At 42.4% G+C, this 20,684-nt stretch overlaps 2 protein-coding genes across 2 annotated transcripts in view; one reads left to right on the top strand and one right to left on the bottom strand.

The window, feature by feature from the left end:
* CHRNB3 (cholinergic receptor nicotinic beta 3 subunit) overlaps positions 1-4,396 on the top strand; it is an 11,499-nt gene extending 7,103 nt beyond the window's left edge. The window contains exons 4-6 of the mRNA XM_010168015.1: positions 1,875-1,984; positions 2,200-3,082; positions 4,262-4,396. Of these exons, the coding sequence (XP_010166317.1) occupies positions 1,875-1,984; positions 2,200-3,082; positions 4,262-4,396 (1,128 nt within the window). The remainder of the gene's footprint in view (positions 1-1,874; positions 1,985-2,199; positions 3,083-4,261) is intronic.
* A 5,700-nt stretch (positions 4,397-10,096) lies between these two features.
* Positions 10,097-19,798, bottom strand: CHRNA6 (cholinergic receptor nicotinic alpha 6 subunit). Its single transcript, XM_010168014.1, has 6 exons — positions 19,683-19,798; positions 17,286-17,425; positions 15,422-15,466; positions 14,205-14,314; positions 13,103-14,087; positions 10,097-10,237 (listed from the first exon to the last, which is right to left on the bottom strand). The coding sequence occupies exons 1-6, from the start codon at positions 19,759-19,761 to the stop codon at positions 10,115-10,117; spliced, it is 1,482 nt and encodes a 493-aa protein (XP_010166316.1). The 5' UTR covers positions 19,762-19,798; the 3' UTR covers positions 10,097-10,114.
* Positions 19,799-20,684: the final 886 nt, after the last annotated feature.

Here is a 20,684-nt window from a genome sequence, read left to right as displayed (position 1 = left end):
CAGAAGGAGATTCCCATTTTAAACTGCTCATCTTCAAAGCCTGCACACAGTCTATTTTCTGCTCTACTAAGAAGACACACAACCATTTGCCTTGCAGACATAAAAGAGCACTTTAGCTGGGAGAGGAATCAATGCAGCGCAGGGCAGAGGGAGAAGTATTGCACATGCAGCAAATAACCCAGGCAAGTGACTGCTCCAATTCAACTCCAGAGGGATGATCATATCTCCAGGTGGCTCACAGGGTATTTTGCTTCTGTTGTGTTAGTGTGTAACCCCTTGAACAACAGTTGTGTTTCCAGCCTAAGCCCCCTTGCACCTATCACAGGAGGTGCCCATCTAACAGCCCAGGTTGCTGGGTAGATACCCATCCACAGAGAAAAATTCATGTTAAAAGTAGTGTGCTGTGTCCCTGCTGCTGAGTGTAAGAGCAGCAATGACCCGACATTTAGGTCTTTCCACATCTAAACAGCTCCCATCCCTCCTTCAGCAGCAGCAGGAGACAGGGGTGGAGGGCTGTGCCTGATAGCTAATGGCAGCCATTTGGGAAGCTCGGAGAGAGGGTCCATATCTTTTCTGGTGCAGGTAGTGGGACCATTAATCCTGCTATGGTACCACTGGCAACTGCCTGCTTCACTTGTACTTTGGGCCAGATTTTAGGAGGGGCCACCTGCCCATGACCTTGGGTCCCATCCCTTTCCTCCACCTGGAGGAGGAAGACACTTGTTCTCACTGTCTGTGTTTAGGTCTGTACTGAGGATCTGGGTTGCTGTCACACTGTAAAGGACTGCAATAGCAAGTGCCTAGCTGTGAAAAGCATGCAGAGCCAAAGAAGTAAGAGAGAAACATTATTGTGGGAGAAGAAGCAGAGAACATCACTTCTTGCTTCACCTTTAAGTCACAGAGGAAATTGCCCAGACAAGGTTGAGGCCCCCACATGTCTGGGGAGCTCTTAGTGCTGGAGCTTAATGGAAAGTGGTTCATCTTCTGCTTCTTGGTATTGACCATAGTCTACAGCTCTTGCTTCCTCTCGCTGCTATTCCTGTGGGCAAGTGAAAACCCCCATCAATAATAAATGCGGATTAGAGAGCTGCATTTCCACTGCATCTCTGTGGAAATCTCCAGCTTGCTATAGCCACTTTGCTAGAATACCTTCATCTGAAAAACAAAAAGAGGAAAGAAAAATTATTCTGGAGTTCAGCATGACAAAAATGGAAAGGACTCCCTCTGCTTTTGCCCTTTTATAGTGCTATCTCTTCAGGACTATAACCAAACGCTTTACAATAGTTTTATATTATTTTTCCTGCCATAGTGTGCAGGTGCTTCTGATGAAAGAACAATGATTTGGTTTGCAAGGACAGTGTACAGATGTTAGGTATTGTATTCCATTTACAGAAAAATGCCAGGTCTCCACTGAAAAGTAATTGAAGGCCACCTCTCTGTCACTTGGGTAGTAGTAGCATTGCCAGCTTGCTCTTCTGTGGGGTCAGTGTCAGCCAAAAACACTGTGGACTGGTTCTCAGAGGGAAGAAGTGGTGCCAAACCCAAATGAAGTGGTTTCTTCCTTCTGGACTACCCCCAGGGAGGCTGGGCAGGGTGGTGGGTGAAGTGAGACTCAGTGCTCTCCTGGAATACCCTCCTTGAGGGTGCCTCCAAAGGGATGGTTTGATGGGGCCCACCTGTGGCTGTAGGGGCAGTGCTTGTGGGGGTTAACATCTCCCAAGTATGCCTGCCTGGCCTTCTCTCTGCAGCTAAGCAGCCTTATGCCCAGCTCTGCCCCTTGTGCTGTGCAATGCAGTCCCTCTGAGGCATGTGGTGGGGGGAGGGATGAGGCTGTTGGGTGTGAGGGGGCAGAGGACTCTGCTGGCTTGTTACAGGAATGGATTGATCACAAGCTCTCCTGGAATCCAGAAGAATACGGTGGGATCACCGCCATCCGTGTTCCTTCTGAGTCCCTGTGGCTTCCCGACATTGTTTTGTTTGAAAAGTGAGTAGCATGGCTTCTTGCTCTGGGCTTAGGCCAAAGCTTGGGCAAGGCACGTCAGCCTTGTGTGTGCTGCCAGAAATCTGCTGCTTTAGGCAGTATGAATGTTGGCTTCCCTTGTGCTCCAGGTGGTGGGTGGAAAGCAGAGCTATGAGAGGGTAGGACAGGGGCAAACAGAGTCATGAACTTGGTACTATCTCTTCCTGTCCAACTCCTAGTGCTGATGGACGTTTTGAAGGATCCCTGATGACCAAAGTCATAGTGAAGTACAATGGAGTGGTGACCTGGACCCCACCTGCCAGTTATAAGAGCTCCTGCACGATGGACGTGACCTTCTTCCCCTTCGACAGGCAGAACTGCTCCATGAAGTTTGGGTCGTGGACATATGACGGCAGTATGGTGGACTTGATTTTAGTGGATGAAAATGTAGACAGGAAAGACTTCTTTGATAATGGGGAGTGGGAGATCTTAAACGCCAAAGGTATGAAAGGCAACAGAAAGGATGGGCTGTACTCTTACCCATTTGTCACGTACTCTTTTGTCTTGAGACGCCTTCCACTGTTTTACACTCTTTTCTTAATAATCCCTTGCCTGGGATTGTCATTTCTAACTGTCCTGGTGTTTTACTTGCCTTCAGATGAAGGAGAAAAGCTTTCACTATCTACCTCAGTTCTAGTCTCCCTCACTGTTTTCCTTTTAGTGATTGAGGAAATAATCCCTTCTTCTTCCAAAGTCATCCCTCTGATCGGTGAGTATCTGCTGTTCATCATGATTTTTGTGACCCTCTCTATCATCGTGACTGTGTTTGTTATCAACGTCCATCACCGCTCCTCAGCAACTTACCATCCCATGGCTCCCTGGGTTAAAAGACTCTTCCTCCAGAAGCTGCCTCGGTTGCTTTGCATGAAGGGCCATGTAGATCGTTACTCCTTCTCCGACACTGAAGAAAAGGAAACCACCTTGAAATCAAAGCTCCTGGCGAGGCAGAAACACAAGCAAGCAAAAGACGGAGAGAAAATTGTTATTGCCTTTCTGGAAAAGGCAGCCGACTCCATTCGGTACATTTCCAGGCATGTCAAAAAGGAACATTTCATCAGACAGGTAAGTGAAGGGAGGGCAAGGAGGGGTCACACTTTCTTTGATAACAATGGCTTCCAAGCTCTTTCCTTTCCTGCATGCCTTTCCCTTTGCCTTTTCCTCCTGCTCTCATCTGAGACGTGTCCTGGGAGCTTCCCCTGCTTGACAAATAATATGGTTTCTAAGAAAAATTGCTTCAAGGAGGATTGTACTATGCTGTTAAAGTCCCTGTTCTTCACAGACACGAGAGGTCACAACAGCTACAGGCAGGTTCTGCGGCAGTTGATAGATCTCGGTCCTGACCTCCCAGCAATTATAAAGAGTGTAGCTGCGCTGTTTTGGGTGGAGGTCTTCTAGATTTTCATTAACATCAGTTCAGATTAGTCCCTAAATACCATCCTTCTCCTCCTTCCAATAATCTACCCAGCTGCTAAAAAGGCAAATTGCTGTGTGTGTAAACAATGCACCTAGCAGCACATAGAAAGAGAAAAACTTCTGTTAGCACCTTCCTAGCAAAAGCCAAAGCTTTGTTCAAACTGCAATGAGAGGACTTTAGCAGAACGTTGAACAGTATATTAAAAATGCAGTATGTGAGCATACAGTATCCAGGACTGAAGACTTGAGCTTGATGCTGAAATAATAATTTTAAAAAGAAAAAAAAAAGAGAAAAAAAAAAAGTCCCTTGAATTGCTTTTATAAATAGCCCTTCTGTGTGTGCAGGGTTTTACCAGTACTCACAATGCCAAATCCCTCCCCTGAACACACACAATCTGAGCCAGCGCAGCACTTAAGCAAACACAAGCCAATGGGACCACTAGAAGCAATGTCTGCATCAAAGTGTTTTGCTAAAGCCGAGTCCCAGCACTTCAAAGGAAATGCAGGTCTGTGAAAAGAAACCCTGTTCATTATGAAGCCACCTTCAAGCTTGAGTCTGTAAACTTTCACATATGCACTTAGCTAACAGCTTTTGCACAGGCTGAAAGAAGACCGATTACCATGTGCGTAAAACTATGGAATTGTTTTGGTGTTTCAAGTGACTTGTAGCTATGGGTGCTGAAAAAGGGATCCATGTCAGTTTGAGGATGCAGCACACTACAAAACTTTGATTTTAAAACAGATTTTTGGAGCAGAAATATATGTAGCAGTATCAACAAAGTACTAGGCTCATTACTGTTTCTGTTTGTTCTCCCCCCACCTTCCCAGGTTGTCCAAGACTGGAAATTCGTAGCTCAAGTCCTGGATCGGATCTTCCTGTGGCTATTTCTGGTTGTGTCAGTGACAGGTTCAGTTCTCATCTTTACCCCTGCATTACAGATGTGGCTGAACAGCACTTTGTAGAAAATGCTCCCACAGTAGTGTACAAGTACAATGCCAATGGATGGTGGTGCCTTTGAGCATGGTCTCTGTTGTACAGGATGGGAAACAACAGCAAGGACGAGGGAAGGTGGTGGTAACAGCAGGCATTGACCAGTGCTTTCTATCTTCATGCAACCCTACCAGTTACAGATCTGGCTGAGATCAGAGAAGTGCTTGGTGAGCAGGTGAGCCCTAAAGTGAACTAGGGTTGCGCAATTGCGCTATAAGTATTTTACTAGCAGCTTGGTTGTATTACAATAAAAGCCAAGATTATTAGTTAAAATTGGAAATAGTACTTCTGGCACAATGATTATACTTAAAAGGCACGTCTTTCAATTAAAATGCTACATTATAAAATAAGTTAGAGTAGGAACATAAATAAATACTCAGTTTGTCTACATTTCCAAGCAAAAAACACAGAAGTCTCTACAGATTGCTTTGTGCATGTGTCAGAACTGGCAATTGCACAGCATGTGTATCAAAAAAAAGTACAAATACCTTTTAGATGTGATGTTCCAAGCTTTGACTCTATGGCCTCACCTTGCTGCAGGATCAGTTCAACAGAGGCAGAACTTACCACTCTGCCCACCTGCTACCAGCCCATATGGCATGCACACTTTGTCTCTTCTCTTGGCCATCAGGAAGCTACAAGGTGTTACCCACCTTTCAGTATTACTTGCAATTTTGCCTGCTGCTCTGTAACACACCAAAAGGCTGAACAAGTAAGGATTTTCCCCATGCTCCGTATTTAGAAACTATGATTCCTGCACCTGCTTGTTCACAAGACTAGAAGTGGAAGATCACCTGGTGCGTATTGCATGGAGAAAGGTGGCTATGCTACTCCATAAGGCAACAGTGATCTTTCTAAATAGTTCATTTAGAGAGAAGCTGCAGACACTGTTTTTGGCAAATGAAACCTCTGGTTGGTGCAGAAGTGCAGTTTCTCCTGAGAGTTGTGGGGGGAGGCTGGCTACCTGGAAGACACATCTCTGGGTGTTGGCTTGTTCGTGTTTCCCAGGTAATTCAGAATTTCCTTCCTTTGATTCATTTAAATGGGATCCTTCTGCATGATTAGAAACAGATCTTAAAAGTGTAAATGAGTCATAGGTGAAAAGGCATAGGTGACACTCTCTCCATTTTTGCTGGGGCAGTGTTTGCCAACACGGAGTGCTTTAGAAAGTCCTATTCAGAATTTACAGAGTTTTCCAAGGCTAACAAGCGATCCTGAGATGTAATTTTTGATAATCTAAATGCAAATCTGGTGTTAAAGCTTTAGCTAGCCTTGAAACTTTCTGCCTAGGGATGGAGGTTAGAAGGTGTTAAAAATAGATGGAGGTATTCTTGTCCTTGGATTATGTGTGCACACCAGACCTCTGTGAATTAATATAATTCCATCTTGTGTCACTGCAGAAAGTTCTGTTCACTTGTGCGATCATTATTAATAAAGATATATTTAGTCAATTATTCCTGGGGTCACAGTGCTCATATGCTGGGCTTTGTTGTTGTTTTGTTGTCAACAAAGTTTAGATTGTAGACCATTTTAAAAGCCTGTTCTCAAATCTATTCAAACAGAGAGGTTTTCACATTCTTAGAAAGTCATCATAACATTTTAGCTCTGTGTGTAAGTTTGAGGAGGGATCATTCAGATGTAGTTATTATATTGCAGGAACCTAAACCAGACACATGTAGTTTAGCATATACAGATACATGTCTTAACATAAGACACCGGTATAAAAATCTTACACATTGACCTTACTACCAGCTGCTCCTCTCTTCTTGCATTGTTTAGGTCAGCTTGTCCCCCTGGCCAGTACTGTGAAATATCCATAGGAGAACAGCTAGGAAGCTCTTATTTCCAGCATTTACAGGCTCTTGAAATCAATTAGTGACAGGTTTTCCCTCTGAGCACTGCTGCCAGTGGGTTGCCTGTTAGCTATGACAGATGACAAAATCCTCTCCTGGGCAAGTGCTTCAAGTGCTCAGCTGGCAGATGGTCCTGTCCTCACCTTGCATAACTTTGGTTGCCTGCTCACAGGCAACACATGGCTGTGTCTCATGAGGCTGCGTCTGATGCCAAGCTGCTTTTTCTGGCTTGTGCTAGTAAAGGTCAGCAGGGCTCAGGTCCTTGGAGTGGGAGATGTAAGAACACTGCACAGGCATGGCTTTTGGCCTCTGGTCTTCCTAGCATTGTATCTGGGACAGCTACAAATGTAGTCTCACTGCTCATTATTTCCTTGCACTGATGGTTTCTGAACTTCCCTCAATCTCTTTGCCACTGGCCAACAAATGCATTCGGCATGTCCCAGAGCCTGGCCTGCCACTAAAAAATACAACTAGGGAGGACATTTGGGCATACAGTCCTCAGATGGGCTCCTTCCCTCTGCTCCATATGCTTTGGCTGTGGATGACAGCCTTGCAAAATTTCAAACACTAAAAAAACCCCAGCAACCCTCTGCCTTACAATGTGCTGCCTTCTGTGTTGCCTGTGTGCCCTCCTGTGCTGCCTTGATTTCTGGGCACCGCTTTGCCAGGGATGCACACTTGGCATGCTTGGCAGGACCATGTGTATTATCCATTCACCAAGGGACAAATACGACAGACTACTCTGGGCCTTTTAGTGGGGGGAAAGTGCAAAGATGCTCTTCCTTGAGAAGAGAATGTAATCAGCTGGTTGAGCTGCGAGATTGCTTCTGTGCTTTTAAAATTAACTCATAGATGCCATCACTCTTAAGGAAAGGAGATTTCAGGCTGCCATGGGACACAAAAGCTGATGTGGCTTTGGAGCTGATGGGACGAGAATAGGCACACCACACTGTGTGCTCTGCAATGAACATGGGTACTTTTCCTGTGGCTGTGTGCAGTGTGCGACCCACCTCAGTGTCTGGGATGGCACCAGCTCTGTTTGAAACTTTTCTTGGTATTTCAGTTAGACGGTCCCCCCAGCACCGTTTAACTTTGGAGTAAGCAAAAATGTCACTTTTGTGGGGTTCTTCAATGCCCGCTCAGAGGTGGGCCCCTGCAGCAGCTTTCTCCATAGTGAGATGCTTAGTGTGTCCCCCACCCTCAACTCTCTAATCAGGCAACCACTTCACAAAGCTGACAAGAGTACACAAGGCTCCCAGTCTTGGATGTGTCAAACACAGCTGAAAATGGCAAAACAAGGATCCAAAACTTTCTGGGTAGGAGGAAGGAAGGGAAAATAGTACACCCACAAAGAGACAGAACATGGCTTTGTAAACCTAACTTTCTTAGGTTACCTGGCTGATGAGCTAAACTGTCCGAGGCAAGACAGAGAGATAAACTGTACTGTAAATGACAAAGACAGGGAGTTGATGCTGGGGCACCAAGGCCTCCTAACTGGAGATGAGGATCTGTACAGTTGTGAATACTTTGACAAAAAGCCAGGGATTTTGCTACAGTCAGCTTACTGGCTGTGGGGTAGCAGCTGTCATGCCTAAGACATTAATGCAGTACGCCTTGAGCCACGATATTTTCACTGTTTGTATGGTCATAGACTGCAACAGCAAATGCTGGCAGTCAGATGTTTTTCCTGTAGAAAAGAAGCTTTCAGGCTCAGAATGCAGCTCACCTCTTCAAATTCCCTTTCTTTTTCCCCTCCTCATTTCTGATTAAAGAGCCAGCACAGCAAATCTCATTTAGTAGCATCTCTAAACACACTGTACAGCAAGGAGTTTTAAAATAAATACAAATTCTTCAAGAAAGTATATTCCAGGAGTGATATTTAATTGACAGGCTGAGAAAATAAACCATGCTTGTTCATACATCTTTCAGTTGCTACATAATTATGCAACATTCAGGGGATTACAGAAAATACGGTTTTCTTCTAGAAAATAATGACTTTATATATTTCTACTACTGGACTTAGACAGTTATATTCTTGTCATTCCACCTTTATCTCTGACATATACATTTATTCAGTCCTATTCTTTTTATCATGGAGCATAAAAAAAGCACAAAAGGCCAGTCAGAGATTTCAGAAAGAGGGAGTCATACTTTCCAAGGACTGGTGATGTTCAAAGCAGAGAATGATACATGGCAGACACTGAAAACACTGCACTGACACTGTACAGTTAAATGTAGAGCCTCCTATAAAAGAGAAGAACATTTTACTCTTGAAGCTACACATTTTAACTGCCATGGTGTCTTTCAGAGAAGAATCCTTCAGCACAAATCCAACAGTTATCTGAATAGACAAGGGACCTGAAAGTAAACTGTCCACATAATACAGAAACTACATCAGGTATGCATCTACAAAGTGTTTCAGGATTAAGCACATTAGGACTTGGAACCTGGTTACATAGCAGCAACCTCAGCCCTGAAGGAAGTGTCCCTACAGTTACAGGTTTGCACACACAGCACTGACCAGGAGCCAGCAAATCCCATAGGATTGATGATAGGCCTGCATATATCTCCTGCAGGGATATATGTAATCCAAGCTGGTCTTGGGTCTTAAAAACACAGGAAAACTCAGATCAATCCCATGCTTTCAAGCCAATTCTGTCTGTGATGAGTAGCTACTCAGGGACAAACTCCTCCCTGTTGAGCTTATGTCCGAGCCTGAGCAAGCAAGAGTTTTCAGAGCAAGCCCTGTGGACTGGGACCACTGTTAACCTGACAGGAGAAATGTGACTTGGAAATCCTACTGGAGCTCATTGAGGTATTGGTATTCAGTACCAGGAAGCAAAGGGTACTTTAGTCACATGCAAAGTTAAGTGGCAGATGAACTAGTTTTTAAAGGTCTTAGAAGCATGTAGATTTCAAGTGTGGATGCCTTACATGGTAACCACAGATGGTTCAGGTCCATTCTGGTTTTCCATAGTGCATCCAGGTTCTTCCTCTTTGGTGACTATATTGCTTCAGATTATGTCAGCAAGGCTACATGCAGTGCAAAATAGTAAGCAGGTTTGTCTTCATCTATGATTAAATGCTTAAGACCTGTCTGACTTCAAACATAAATGTAAAAATGTGCTTTGTTGAACTGGGACACAAAATATATCTGTGTACATATATTGCAGAAGGTGGGGACCCTTTAAATTGTATTGAAGATGTTACAGGGTCAAGGGATTGGTTTGATCATACTTTTATTTTGATTATTGTCTGCCTTGACACAAGAACACAATGAAGAGCATTGGTCCAGTCAGTAGATCTGTCATATCTCATCTAAGTGCCATACCAAAGACTAGCTGTTACACAAAGAGAGAAATAGAGAGGAAACATAAATTAACTCAAAGCTGAGGAAGAGTAATGATCAGGAGAGAGAAATGAAGCCAGGTTGAGTCCTCTTTGGACAATGCATTCAGAATTTCCTGAACTGTCCTAATAGCCCCCTGTGTACTGAAGCCAACAGAAAAGCTCAGTAACTTCAATCTGCTCCTGGGCTCCTCAGTGCGATTGTTATTGCTGATCTCTCTGAGGGAAAGACAAGCAGGTACTCTAAAATCCCAGGTGTGCTGCTGCAAAAAGACCACATGCTCATCTCCCATTTTCAGTCCTCTTCTCATTCTGTTTTGGGTTATTCGCTTTCCCAGAGGACCTTTCCCTCTCTTTCTCCTTTCCTCCATGGCTGGGTGCTGAAGAGCTGATGAGCAGAGGGGTTATGTAAGAGGAGAGAAATATAGGGGACAGTTCTGAACCAAAAATGAAACAAGAACAAAAGTGGACAAAAAGCAGAGGATCCAGTTATGTATCTGCTATCAGTGGCTGGATAAAGAGCCCTGCAGTCCCAAACACACAAAGGATTATAAATACCCAGAGAAATACTCTATCTATCACCATAGCTACGTATTTCCAATCATCTTCCACCTGCAAGAGAAAAAAAAAAAAAAAGGATAAACTACATGTAATGTAATGTGCACTTGCAAGTTGACATTATGTAGTAGAAATGTCCCTTGTGCTTTTGAACGTGAGGAAGAACATGTATGCAGTCAATAATGTTGCTTGTCATGCCTATAGTTGCTGCAGTTTTCAAGTGTCTTTAGAGGGGGCTGATTTTCTAACTATTTATCACTTTTGGCTGAGAACATTCAACACTGTCCTTGTCTGCTGAATTTTTCTAAATATTCAAGTCTGTCGGCAAGCTATGGCTGTGATGCTAACATTAACAAATAGGACATGATCAGGTGGTAGGTGCAGAGTGGGGTGGTTTAACAGCACGCAGAATCACCGTAGATGCACATCACTAGACCACGTCAAAGGATTTATCCTGACAGCCCACAAAAGAGACAGTTTGCTACTCTGGCCTGATTTGCCACACTGTCACTCCAGTAAAGCCCCACTGATTTCAGCAAACTGGACAGCTGGGCACATGGACTACAGCAAAGCAAGGGCCCTGAGCAAACCACAGTGTCACGTGCTAAACAGGCCTGAGTGGATTTTGTAGGTCTGAGAGATATACCTTAGAACCACATTCAATGAAGTTGCTGTTCTTTAAACTGTACCTACATACAAGGACCACTGCATCAAAAGAATGATCACACATACAAAACTAGTGACTGGTTAAGAGCTCTCTGCTGAGGGATCTTCCACTGATTTTCCCAATTTCTTTGTTTTCCTCCAAGGGGCTGCTGCTCTACTTCTTCTGAAAGAAAATACAGCAAGAACTCCAGCTGCTGCAAATGTTGCCACAATTTCTAAAGGCCTTTTATTTATATAGGACTAGTGCATGACATCACCCATATGGCTTTGTATGTCTGTCTGAAGCAGAAGCAGTCTTCAGAATCATTTCCTCACTGCTTGCGTGAGAACACACCCCCTTTTTTCCCTAAAGAGAGGATTTTTCCCAAACGAAAAATCCTGCTTCCCATCTCTATTATATTTTGAAAGGTAAGATAAAGAGCTGCTGATACAGTCTAAGAATACCCTTTCATGTGGCAGGAGAGATGTGCAAAATGAAATCAGCAAAACTGGCAATGGGAGACTTCTCATAACCTGTATAATCAGGGTCACATGTTATCTGGACTGCTTCACGCAAAGCCTCTTCTTTTTGGGAGGCTATGGAAGAAATCAGCTGAATATGGTACATGGATATGTTTTATGCAGCTGGCGTGGCAGAGAGAGCAGGGGTAAAATGTTGGGGTAGGCAAAACAGTAAGGGCATAGGTATAAACAAGGCTGAGTTCAATCCCCATCCTCCTCTGTGCTGATAGATTCCTGTCTTTTGCTTTGGGCTGGCATCTACTACCCACACATCCTATGAATTCAGTCACCAGGCCTCAACTCTATCCCTTTATTCAGAAAGTTATCAACTTTGTTTTCAGATGAAATGTCTTCTTCAGGATATAAAAAAGGGGAAAAAAAAAAAGTAATTTTGGGTGCACAGAAGTTGCAGGAATTTGTGCTAATTTCAACAAAATATTCTGATAGAAAGAATACTTCTCAATATTTGCCTCACAAAGTATTTATGTTTTTCAATACAAATACAGCAGTATTTAATTTTAAAATGGATTTTCCTGTCATAGAGCATCTAAAAAACTTCGAAACCATAAGCAAACATTTCATGATAGATCAAAGTTAAATGTTTCATCAGGTTCTAAACACTTTTAAAAAACATCTTGAAGTGTCAGAGAATTCCTGTTCCTTGTGAGGCCTGGGTGTGGGGGATGTTAGATAATCTTTCTTGGAGCTGCTTTTAGTTGCCTGTGTTTAAACCTGAGGACACGTCCCCAGAATTCTCTGAATTCCAATGTGCATCATTTTCTATGACAGTAATCCCAGTTAGGATGAAAGATTTATAGCCTCACACAAGCAAATCCATTAGCTCAAATGCTAAGTCTCATTTTTAAACCCCTCTCTTTTTTTTTTTTTTTTTAAATCTGTCTTTATTCATCTGCTGTCTGTTTTTATTCATCTGTCTTCCCCCAAAACTCAACTTTTATTTCAACATGTTTGTCATGGGTGAAAATGCTGTATGGCTAAAGTCACAATTTGTCAAATCACTGTAAAAAATTCAGAACACACCAGACTGAAACAAAGTACAGACAACAGCATTCTAAACCAAATATCTTTACCAGATTTATCACTGGCTGAGAATAGTTCTTCTCCAGATCAACTAGTGCGCTGCTAGACAAGCCCTGTTCTTTAAAAAGCAGTTCCCAAATTTGCATGTTCCATTACTAACACAGAAAAGCACCCTGCTTGGCAATTACCATGCTTAGTATTGAGACATCACTGCTTACCAGGGCTGAGCATTTGGTGAGGAGTGGAAGGGGGTTGATTCTGAGAATCTACACAAGTAGGGTTGTAAGAGACCTTGAAAAGTCCCATTTAGTCTATTATCTGCCCCACAGCAGTATCAACTCTGCCTGAACCACCACTGGTCAAACTTCATTCCTCATCGCCACAACAGACTGATGCTCCTCTTCCTTTCCTTTGAAGGGTGAGTCTCATAGCTAATCTAAAACTGTCTTACTGCTTGAATTATCCATCGGGGGTAGACAAAGAAGAGATGAGATCACTTTCCTTGCTCCATCCTCAATGGATTATTTATCTCCACCCTTTCTGTAGGAAACTTTGACCCATTCACAGGTCCCAAAATTTTCTAGTCTAGTCTAGACCCAACAATTCCACTTCCTCTGGGCTGCCCTCCTAGATCATGTTTTCACTTGTTGTTCTCTTGTGGAGTGCTGGAAGTGTGGCCCCCATGCCCAGCTGGATGTTTACCTCCCTTACCTCTTTCGTTTCATTTTGAGATCTCATGTTCTCTGCAATGAACTGAACGCTGCTAATGACATCCTTCACTTCTGGGGAGTATTCCATGTGATCTGCCATCCATTTCAGTGACTGATGGCTCAGTCTTCTTTTGGTGGTACTGAGTTCAGTTGCCTTATCACAGTGACTGCACCGCTGCTCCTTGTGTAATTTGGTATCTTTGTGTTTGCTGTACTTTGACTTGCCTGATGTACTGGCTGATCCTTTCTTGTTTTTTCTGGAGATGCTTTTTTTCTGCTGTTCTAGTGGCCTCTGCATTAACAGGACTTTGGGGAGCAGACTAAGAAAGACAGTTTTTACCCATTTGGGCATTGTGTGTGTGGTTGGAGTCCTGTAATGTATATTCAAGACAAACACTGTGATGACAATTGACAGAGTCACAAATATCATAGTGAAGAGTAAATATTCACCTACGAGGGGAATTACTAAAGAGGTGGATGGGATTGTTTCTGTGATCACTAGTAAAAATACAGTCAAAGAAAGCAGCACAGAAATGCAAAGAGTCACTTTCTCACCACAGTCAGATGGCAAGTAAAAAACTAATACAGTCAGGAATGAGATAAAGAGACAGGGAATGATCAGATTTATGGTGTAAAACATTGGCAACCTCCGAATATAAAAGGAATACGTTATGTCAGTGTAAATCTCTTCACAGCAGTTATACTTGATGTCGTGTTTGTAGCCAGAAGCATCAACTATTTCCCATTCACTATTTTCCCAAAAGTCATTCATATCTACTTTGGATCCAATGATCAGAAGATCAATTTTGGCTTTGTCATAGGTCCATGAGCCAAACTTCAGTGAACAGTTCTGATGATCAAATGGGAAAAAGGTAATATCCATGGGACAAGAGCTTTTAAAAATAGCTGGTGGGGTCCAGGTGATCATTCCATCATAGTGAAGCAGGGCTTTGGTCTTGCCTTCAACTTGAAAATCTCCCACAGCACTAGAAAAACAAGAGGCAAAAGAAAGAAAATTACCATGAAAGGAAAATGTTTTTCAATGGGCACTGCAAGAGGACAGTTTTGAGAGAAGGGGTAAAATGGAAAAGTATTCATCATACTTATTATACAAGACAATATCTGGTTTCCAAATTTTATCTGCTGGTACCCGAACAAATTCAATGCCATCGTACTCTCTGGGATCCCATCGCAATTTGTAGTCATTCCAAATCTGAAAGAAGAATGGACAAGGATTTTGAAACTTTGTATTATCAGCAAATATCTGCTTCTCAGATCATCCTGTAAAATGATAGGCTATGATAAAGACTGAAAGTGTGGCACGTGTAGAAGGGGACAACGGTCCAAACAACAACAAGGCCATGACCTGGAGAAACATTCGACATACATGAACATTGTCACATTGATTTGCTACTCCCTCCTCTGTTGTAAACTGTTAGCCACTGTGGACCTGCTGAGATCTCTCCTCTGTCTTGCTACATCAGTACACCCTTACCTGTGCAAGGTTACTGCCCCACTGCAGAGAGGCAATACAGGCCTTGCTGCTGCTGCTGCCATAAGTGTGTACATTGCAGGCTAAAGGAAGCCAGCATCAAAGAAGACCAACATCCTAATGAGAAAGGAGGTACATATGCACACTAACAGGCAGTTGCTGCCAGGAGACATTGTTGGTTCCACAGGGGTAGCGAATTACCAAGCCAGGGGCAACAAGGGATGCCCAGCAGCTCTCCTGCCTTGCTGTCTTGTGCACTGTCATGGTACATGGCTCTCGCAGCCTACCCTGAAGATCCTCATCAGAAGTACAGTATCTTTACAGAAAGCTTTGTGTGGATCACAACCAGTGCCTGAAATAAATTGGTTTTGGTGGTAGCTGGCTTATTTTTCTCAGCAGTTTAGGTCCTCTACAGATCTTTGTCTATGTATAAATGCTAAAACCATCAGGAAAAATGGAGGCAGGTTCCTTTTGCTAATAAATGTTTTGGTTGGAATCTTCACTATAGAGATGGCCTAGGACTGCAGAGCTGCATATTTAATCACTCTTTAAGGAGTACATCCAGCTTGATTTACCAGATAAACCAAGGATCATGAAATTGGAGGAGAATATACCACAGAGGAAAGATGGGACATGTAACTTCTTGGAAATAAGCATAAAGAAATTACTTTTTCAAATGTGTCTTTGGTTAACAGAGCTTCTCCTGATTCATACCTTTAAAATCCTTGTTGCAAAACAAGCACTTATTTTATAGATGTAGCTTACAAGATAACACACATTTCATCATATCAATGCAAAATGCATGAGGAATGCAATGCAGTCACTTACGTGTCTTAGCCACAGATTTGTTTCCATAATCTGATTGACTTCGTCCTAGAAAGAAACATAGGCATGCACATCTTCACTCCATAAATCATTTACAGTACCCTGAGATGGCCACAAGCTTATTCTGATAAAAGTGGAAACTAGAATTACACATTAACTGATACCAGTTATTTTCAGGGGGCTTACATATTGTGCAGAGTCATGTGCAGCTCTACTGAAAAATCATGCCCCACAAATACCAGGCATACAAAAAGCTGCACTGTTGTGTCGGGGGCCTCTGTACCTGGAGAACACAAACCTCTTAGAGTTGCTCAGACTAGTACCAGAGGAACAAGTTTCTGCTGGTGGCTATGTGTTTTGTTGGATTCAGAGTTTAAAAAGCTCTGTTTATACAGTACAGTACTGGTCAAGATTCAAGGAAAATGGCATCTGTACCACAGTGTTCTTGCATTTCTATGCAAACCTCTAGAGCAGATGCACTAAACCAGCACTAAATTAGGCCACTGTTGTACTGATACCTTCCTTTTGCAGTCAATTATTGCTATTGCCAATCCGTGGTGAATCAGGAATATACTGCAAGAGACATAAAAATAAAAGTTTGGATCTTGTTCTTATGAGCCTTCATCTTAGAAGTATTTTGAAAGACTTATATTACATATATTTATGAATGCAGGCTGAAATTCACAATGACAATATCTGTAAGAATATTGTTTGGGGTAGTTATGAGTTTCTAAGCATGTAGATTCAAAAAATTTAAGATATTTACAAGCCAAAGGTAGAAAAATGTTATAAATTTTCAACATTGCATACTCAAGATAAAACACAAAGATAATTTTGAAAGGCCCGTGGGGTTCCTGTCAGTGGGTTAAACTATCTACATTCTTGTAAAAATCATGACTCTTTCCTGAGAAAATCCAACTGATTTATTTACGATGTTCCTTTTGTTTTCTCCAAAGACAGCACTGGGAGCCAGTGGCTGCAATGTGCGACAGATCTTCTGAAACCTGCCAAGCTACCTGTAACATGGAAACAAAATACTTTGACAAAGGAAAGGTGACAACTGCCATCACCATGGGAGCTTGCAATGCCCTCATTTATGCCCTTAGATAACTTAGCTCCCTGGCTGCTGCTGAATGTTGCTCCTCACTGTTTGCCTGTCACTTATTAAGGGACTCAACTAGGTATGTCAGCATCAAAACTCAGCCTCTGTTCTGTGGATAATTTGTATCACAGAGCAGACTTCAACAAGGGTTAAGGTCAGGTTTTGCTTCTTCGACAGTCCCTTTGCCCTACCCAAAAGGTCTACCACCCTAGACACACTCACCTTTGTATACAGTGCACCCTAGAACACACAACCTTCATCCCCAGCTCCATGCTTTAAAACACCACTCTGCAGGCTGCATACCTCTTCATGTTATTTTGAAACAAATCGACTGAAAAAGCATTAAAAAAATAATAAAAATATTTCTTTCTCAGGACCACTGGGGAATGACACTGGCCCCGCAGGAGAACTAGGCCACATGCTACACAACGTGGACACAACCAGGTGTCTCTGGAGTGGGCTAGCCCTGTGGAGAGTAGACTTGAACATTTGATATTGCTGCTCTGGATGCAGAGGCTGCTCCCCGGAGCGGAGGGATTTGACACTACAGAGTAAGCAAATTAATCTGAACCACTCATTCGAGCAACTGGAGCGACTTGGCTGACAGAAAGAACAGCAAAAGTCTCAGCACGTACACATATGCACACGGGACAATAGCTATGAGATGTGTAGGTGCAACCATCACAGTGACATCTGCTGCTGTAGCAATTTGAGTGTATTTGCGACCATCCCCAAATCTCAGCAGTATTCTGTAATGAGTCTTACCACATTTGTAAGCTGGGTAATGGCCACTTCAAAATACACTGTGACAGGATCAGAGACATTTTCCACTGGCCTGATGAACTGGTTGTACTGGGAGAAGAGTCTGTGAAATAACCGTTCCTCGGATTCACAGGCTGTGGTATCTGTGTTGGTAAAGATAAAGGACAGCTATGTCAGAGGTAACAAAGAGGGAAAGAAGTTGCCCGGTAGCATATGAGTCCATGGCGTATTTCTGGATTCTGTGCTTGCGACCGGGTATCAAGACAGAAGAGTGCAGAGAGAAGAGGGCTGCCAGTATGATGTCAGCTGAAAGCATTCTCCTGCAGGATGCTGCCCGTGTCCTCAAAGTGTAAGGGTGTGGCCTGAATGGGAGTGTCTCCTAAACTGGACCTAGCCTATGGGCCTCCATTTGCCCCACCCTGACATCAGATCAAAGTAGAATAAGGTGGTATGAAGTAGAAAAAGTAAAAATGTGGTGGATTTCGTCTTCAGGAGTTTTTATAGTAAAATTGAGAGTTTATGAAAAGTGTAGCTACTTACTCTGAAATTAAAAACTTGAGGCTGCAACTACTGGATAAAAAATTATGTTAGTGGCTCTGATTAGGCGTTTATAATGCTGCCTCCTAGTCTTAAAAACTATGACTACCTTTTATCCTCATGTTTGTTCCTTCAGTTCTTTAGATAGCACAATTTTTACTCTGAAGGAAGCTCATTTATTAAGTTATATGAGAAAAAAAGTGGAAATATTAACATTTCTTATAGAATAGCATGCATCTTTGTAAAACAGAGCTGTTCTTCGGTAGCAAGCAGATCATAGCTCTAACTCCTAGTCAGTGCAGGACAGATCAGATGGCTTAGCAGGAATTGCAGGAATGGGGTATATGAGAGCCACTGAGCTGCCTCACTGCAGAGTCAAGAAGAATGCTCTTAATTTGTTACATACAGTCCAAAAATATCCTGAAATACTTATTTTCAAAGTGCTAAAGGCTACAGACTTTGATTCCAAAAGGCAAGAGTAAATCATGCAGACTCTGGCAACATTAGCTCAGAAAATACTTTTCTTGAATGACTTTGTTATTTCAATGCATTACTATAATTCAGCACATAAATTCAAAATACTTTATAAGGCAAAGACTTAGAATGTGTTTGTCATATTGAGCACAGTTGTGTTATCAAAGCTGTATGACGACACCAAAGATATTACTAATAAAACTGAGGAAAAATTAGTTTTTCACATACATGGTCATAAGTCTTTATATCAGTCCCAGACTACACTAGAACATATCAGGAAAGCAATCATGATAAGCCTTGATGACTGCAAAAATCTTAAACATAGAAGGGGTTTGTGTCGTACACCATGGTCTCTGTCACAGAATAGGACATAAATTTGCAATTTCCTTCGGTGAACACAAGAGCCTGTGGTTGCACAGATGTCCTACAGGGAGATGTTTAGTCTTAGCATACAGCACTGTTTTCATGCCTAGGCCGTCCTTCTCCTGGTTTTGGAAAAAAAAAGTGATGCAAAGCATGCTTAGATTCAGGGGGATTATCACAATAATTAATTAACATTGGTTAGTGACAATTTACATATATGGAAATAAAATTCTAGTAAAAATTCCATGACTTGATGTTTTGTTTCATCCTTACATAGCATTACTCAGAGAAGATACATGAATATGAGTGGGAACACGAGATTCCTAGCAAAGCCTCTTGACTAAAGCCAGTGAATCATGTTTCATTTGAAATTTTCCTACTGTTTCCTTAACAGACACATGCTTTAAAATAAAGTAACAGAAACAGACAAGTATTTAGGCCTCTCATTCTTTACTTCAGTGACAGATTTTCATTCCATTGGTGCTACTTTAAGAAAGTGCCTTATGCATTGCTAACACAAGCACTGTAATTCGTACATGTCTTGATTGTCAGCAGAAGTGAAACTTTCAAAAAAGATGTAGTGACTTAAAAGCAGAAATCTTTCTGAACTTCAGTGAGACATATACATGGAAATCACTCCATCATATTTAACCATAGTTCACAAACAACAGTGAACAAAAATATAATGAGTTCTCACTTTTGAAGGTGTGAGTGCTGAACATGCACATCTTTAGCCTGCCTATTTAAGCAACTGCAAAATTCAAGCAGCAAACAAAACTACTAGAACTCCTATTTAATTTTCATTCTTTGCTAGAAACAGTTCCCCAATTAGTTATCAAACGAAAATGAAGAGTTTTATGTGTGAAAACTAGTATTACTTTAGCTTTCTTAAAATACTGTTGAAATGTTACAGATTTCAGGTTAGAAATAGCTCAGATAAGCTTTATATTGAATTCATTCCAGGAAAACAGAAGCAGAGACAGTGACTTGAAAATATTTTAGAGACTAATATCAAAGACAGCCTACCTTTAATCATGGATGTGAACATGAATGCCCACACACAGAAAGCAGGGTAACACCAACAAAGCCACCTCTCAGGATGCATTGCTAGCAGCAGTATCGAGCTTCCTTTTGAAAAGAGAGGTTTGGGGAAAGAAACAGAAGGCAAGAAGACATACAAGCCCCCTGGACGGTAAGTAGGCGGTACAAAGACGGATTTCAGTTTTGCATTTGCAGCAAACTCTGCAGTCTGCTGAGCAAAGCAAAGCCTTGCAGAGCTGCTTCCACTATCACCAGGCGAGGAGAGCTTATGCTGTGCATCGAGAAGGGAGTCAGGCAGCATCCTATCAGGTGACTTTTCCCATCTCCAGTCCCCCACATCCTTGCCTCCGGGGAAATGTGCAAGAGCGCAGGAGAGCGAGGGAAGGCTAGACACAGTGCAGCGTGCTGGAGCCGGGCAGGGGGAGGAATTCACTCAGCCCTCCACCCACTGGTTAAAGGACACTCATCCAAAAGCAGCTGCTTTAGCTATCGCCTGGTGCTTACCTGAGTGAGTTTATCAGAATACGCAGAGATTAAACTTTTCAGTTTCCTGTCTGAGAACTAATTCTGCACCAGGAGAAATGGAAGCTATATGGTTTTAGCACCTCTACCAGAAACCATCCGAACCTTGAAATAAGAACAGAATCATGCCACAGAATTGCTTGACAGTATTCTGAGTGAATAAATCTAACCTAAGGCAAGTAGATTTATTGTCACCATCTGAGACGAACACCTAAGCATGCTAAATTTTTTTATGACAGATAAGTCAGCTCACAACATAAATTTTTCTATATTTTTTTTTGTTCGTGTGTGCAGTGATTCCTGTGCCAATATCCTGGCAGCATGGAAATGGAGCAGTAGAATAACAGAAAAACCCCAGGTGCTGTTACAGAAGTACCTAACAGGCCAAGTTCACTCGGAAAGAATGTTACTCTTAATCACAAAAGTTAAAAAACCAGAGATTGTCATCTTGTAGAGATCAGTGTG

The sequence above is a fragment of the Antrostomus carolinensis genome, unplaced genomic scaffold, assembly GCF_000700745.2.
Source record: "Antrostomus carolinensis isolate BGI_N321 unplaced genomic scaffold, ASM70074v2 scaffold8765, whole genome shotgun sequence".
NCBI lineage: Eukaryota > Metazoa > Chordata > Aves > Caprimulgiformes > Caprimulgidae > Antrostomus > Antrostomus carolinensis.
Note: the sequence above shows the minus strand (reverse complement) of the source record. Positions and strands in the feature narration are given on the sequence as shown.

Excerpts from the sequence above, each read along its gene's own strand:
- CHRNA6 (XM_010168014.1), bottom strand. The coding sequence starts at position 19,761 with ATGCATCCTGAGAGGTGGCTTTGTTGGTGTTACCCTGCTTTCTGTGTG. Across the intron at positions 17,426-19,682 it reads GTTCACATCCATGATTAAAG|ATACCACAGCCTGTGAATCC; the intron begins GTAGGCTGTCTT and ends TTACCAACACAG. Across the intron at positions 10,238-13,102 it reads CTCAAAATGAAACGAAAGAG|GTGGAAGATGATTGGAAATA; the intron begins GTAAGGGAGGTA and ends TTTCTCTTGCAG.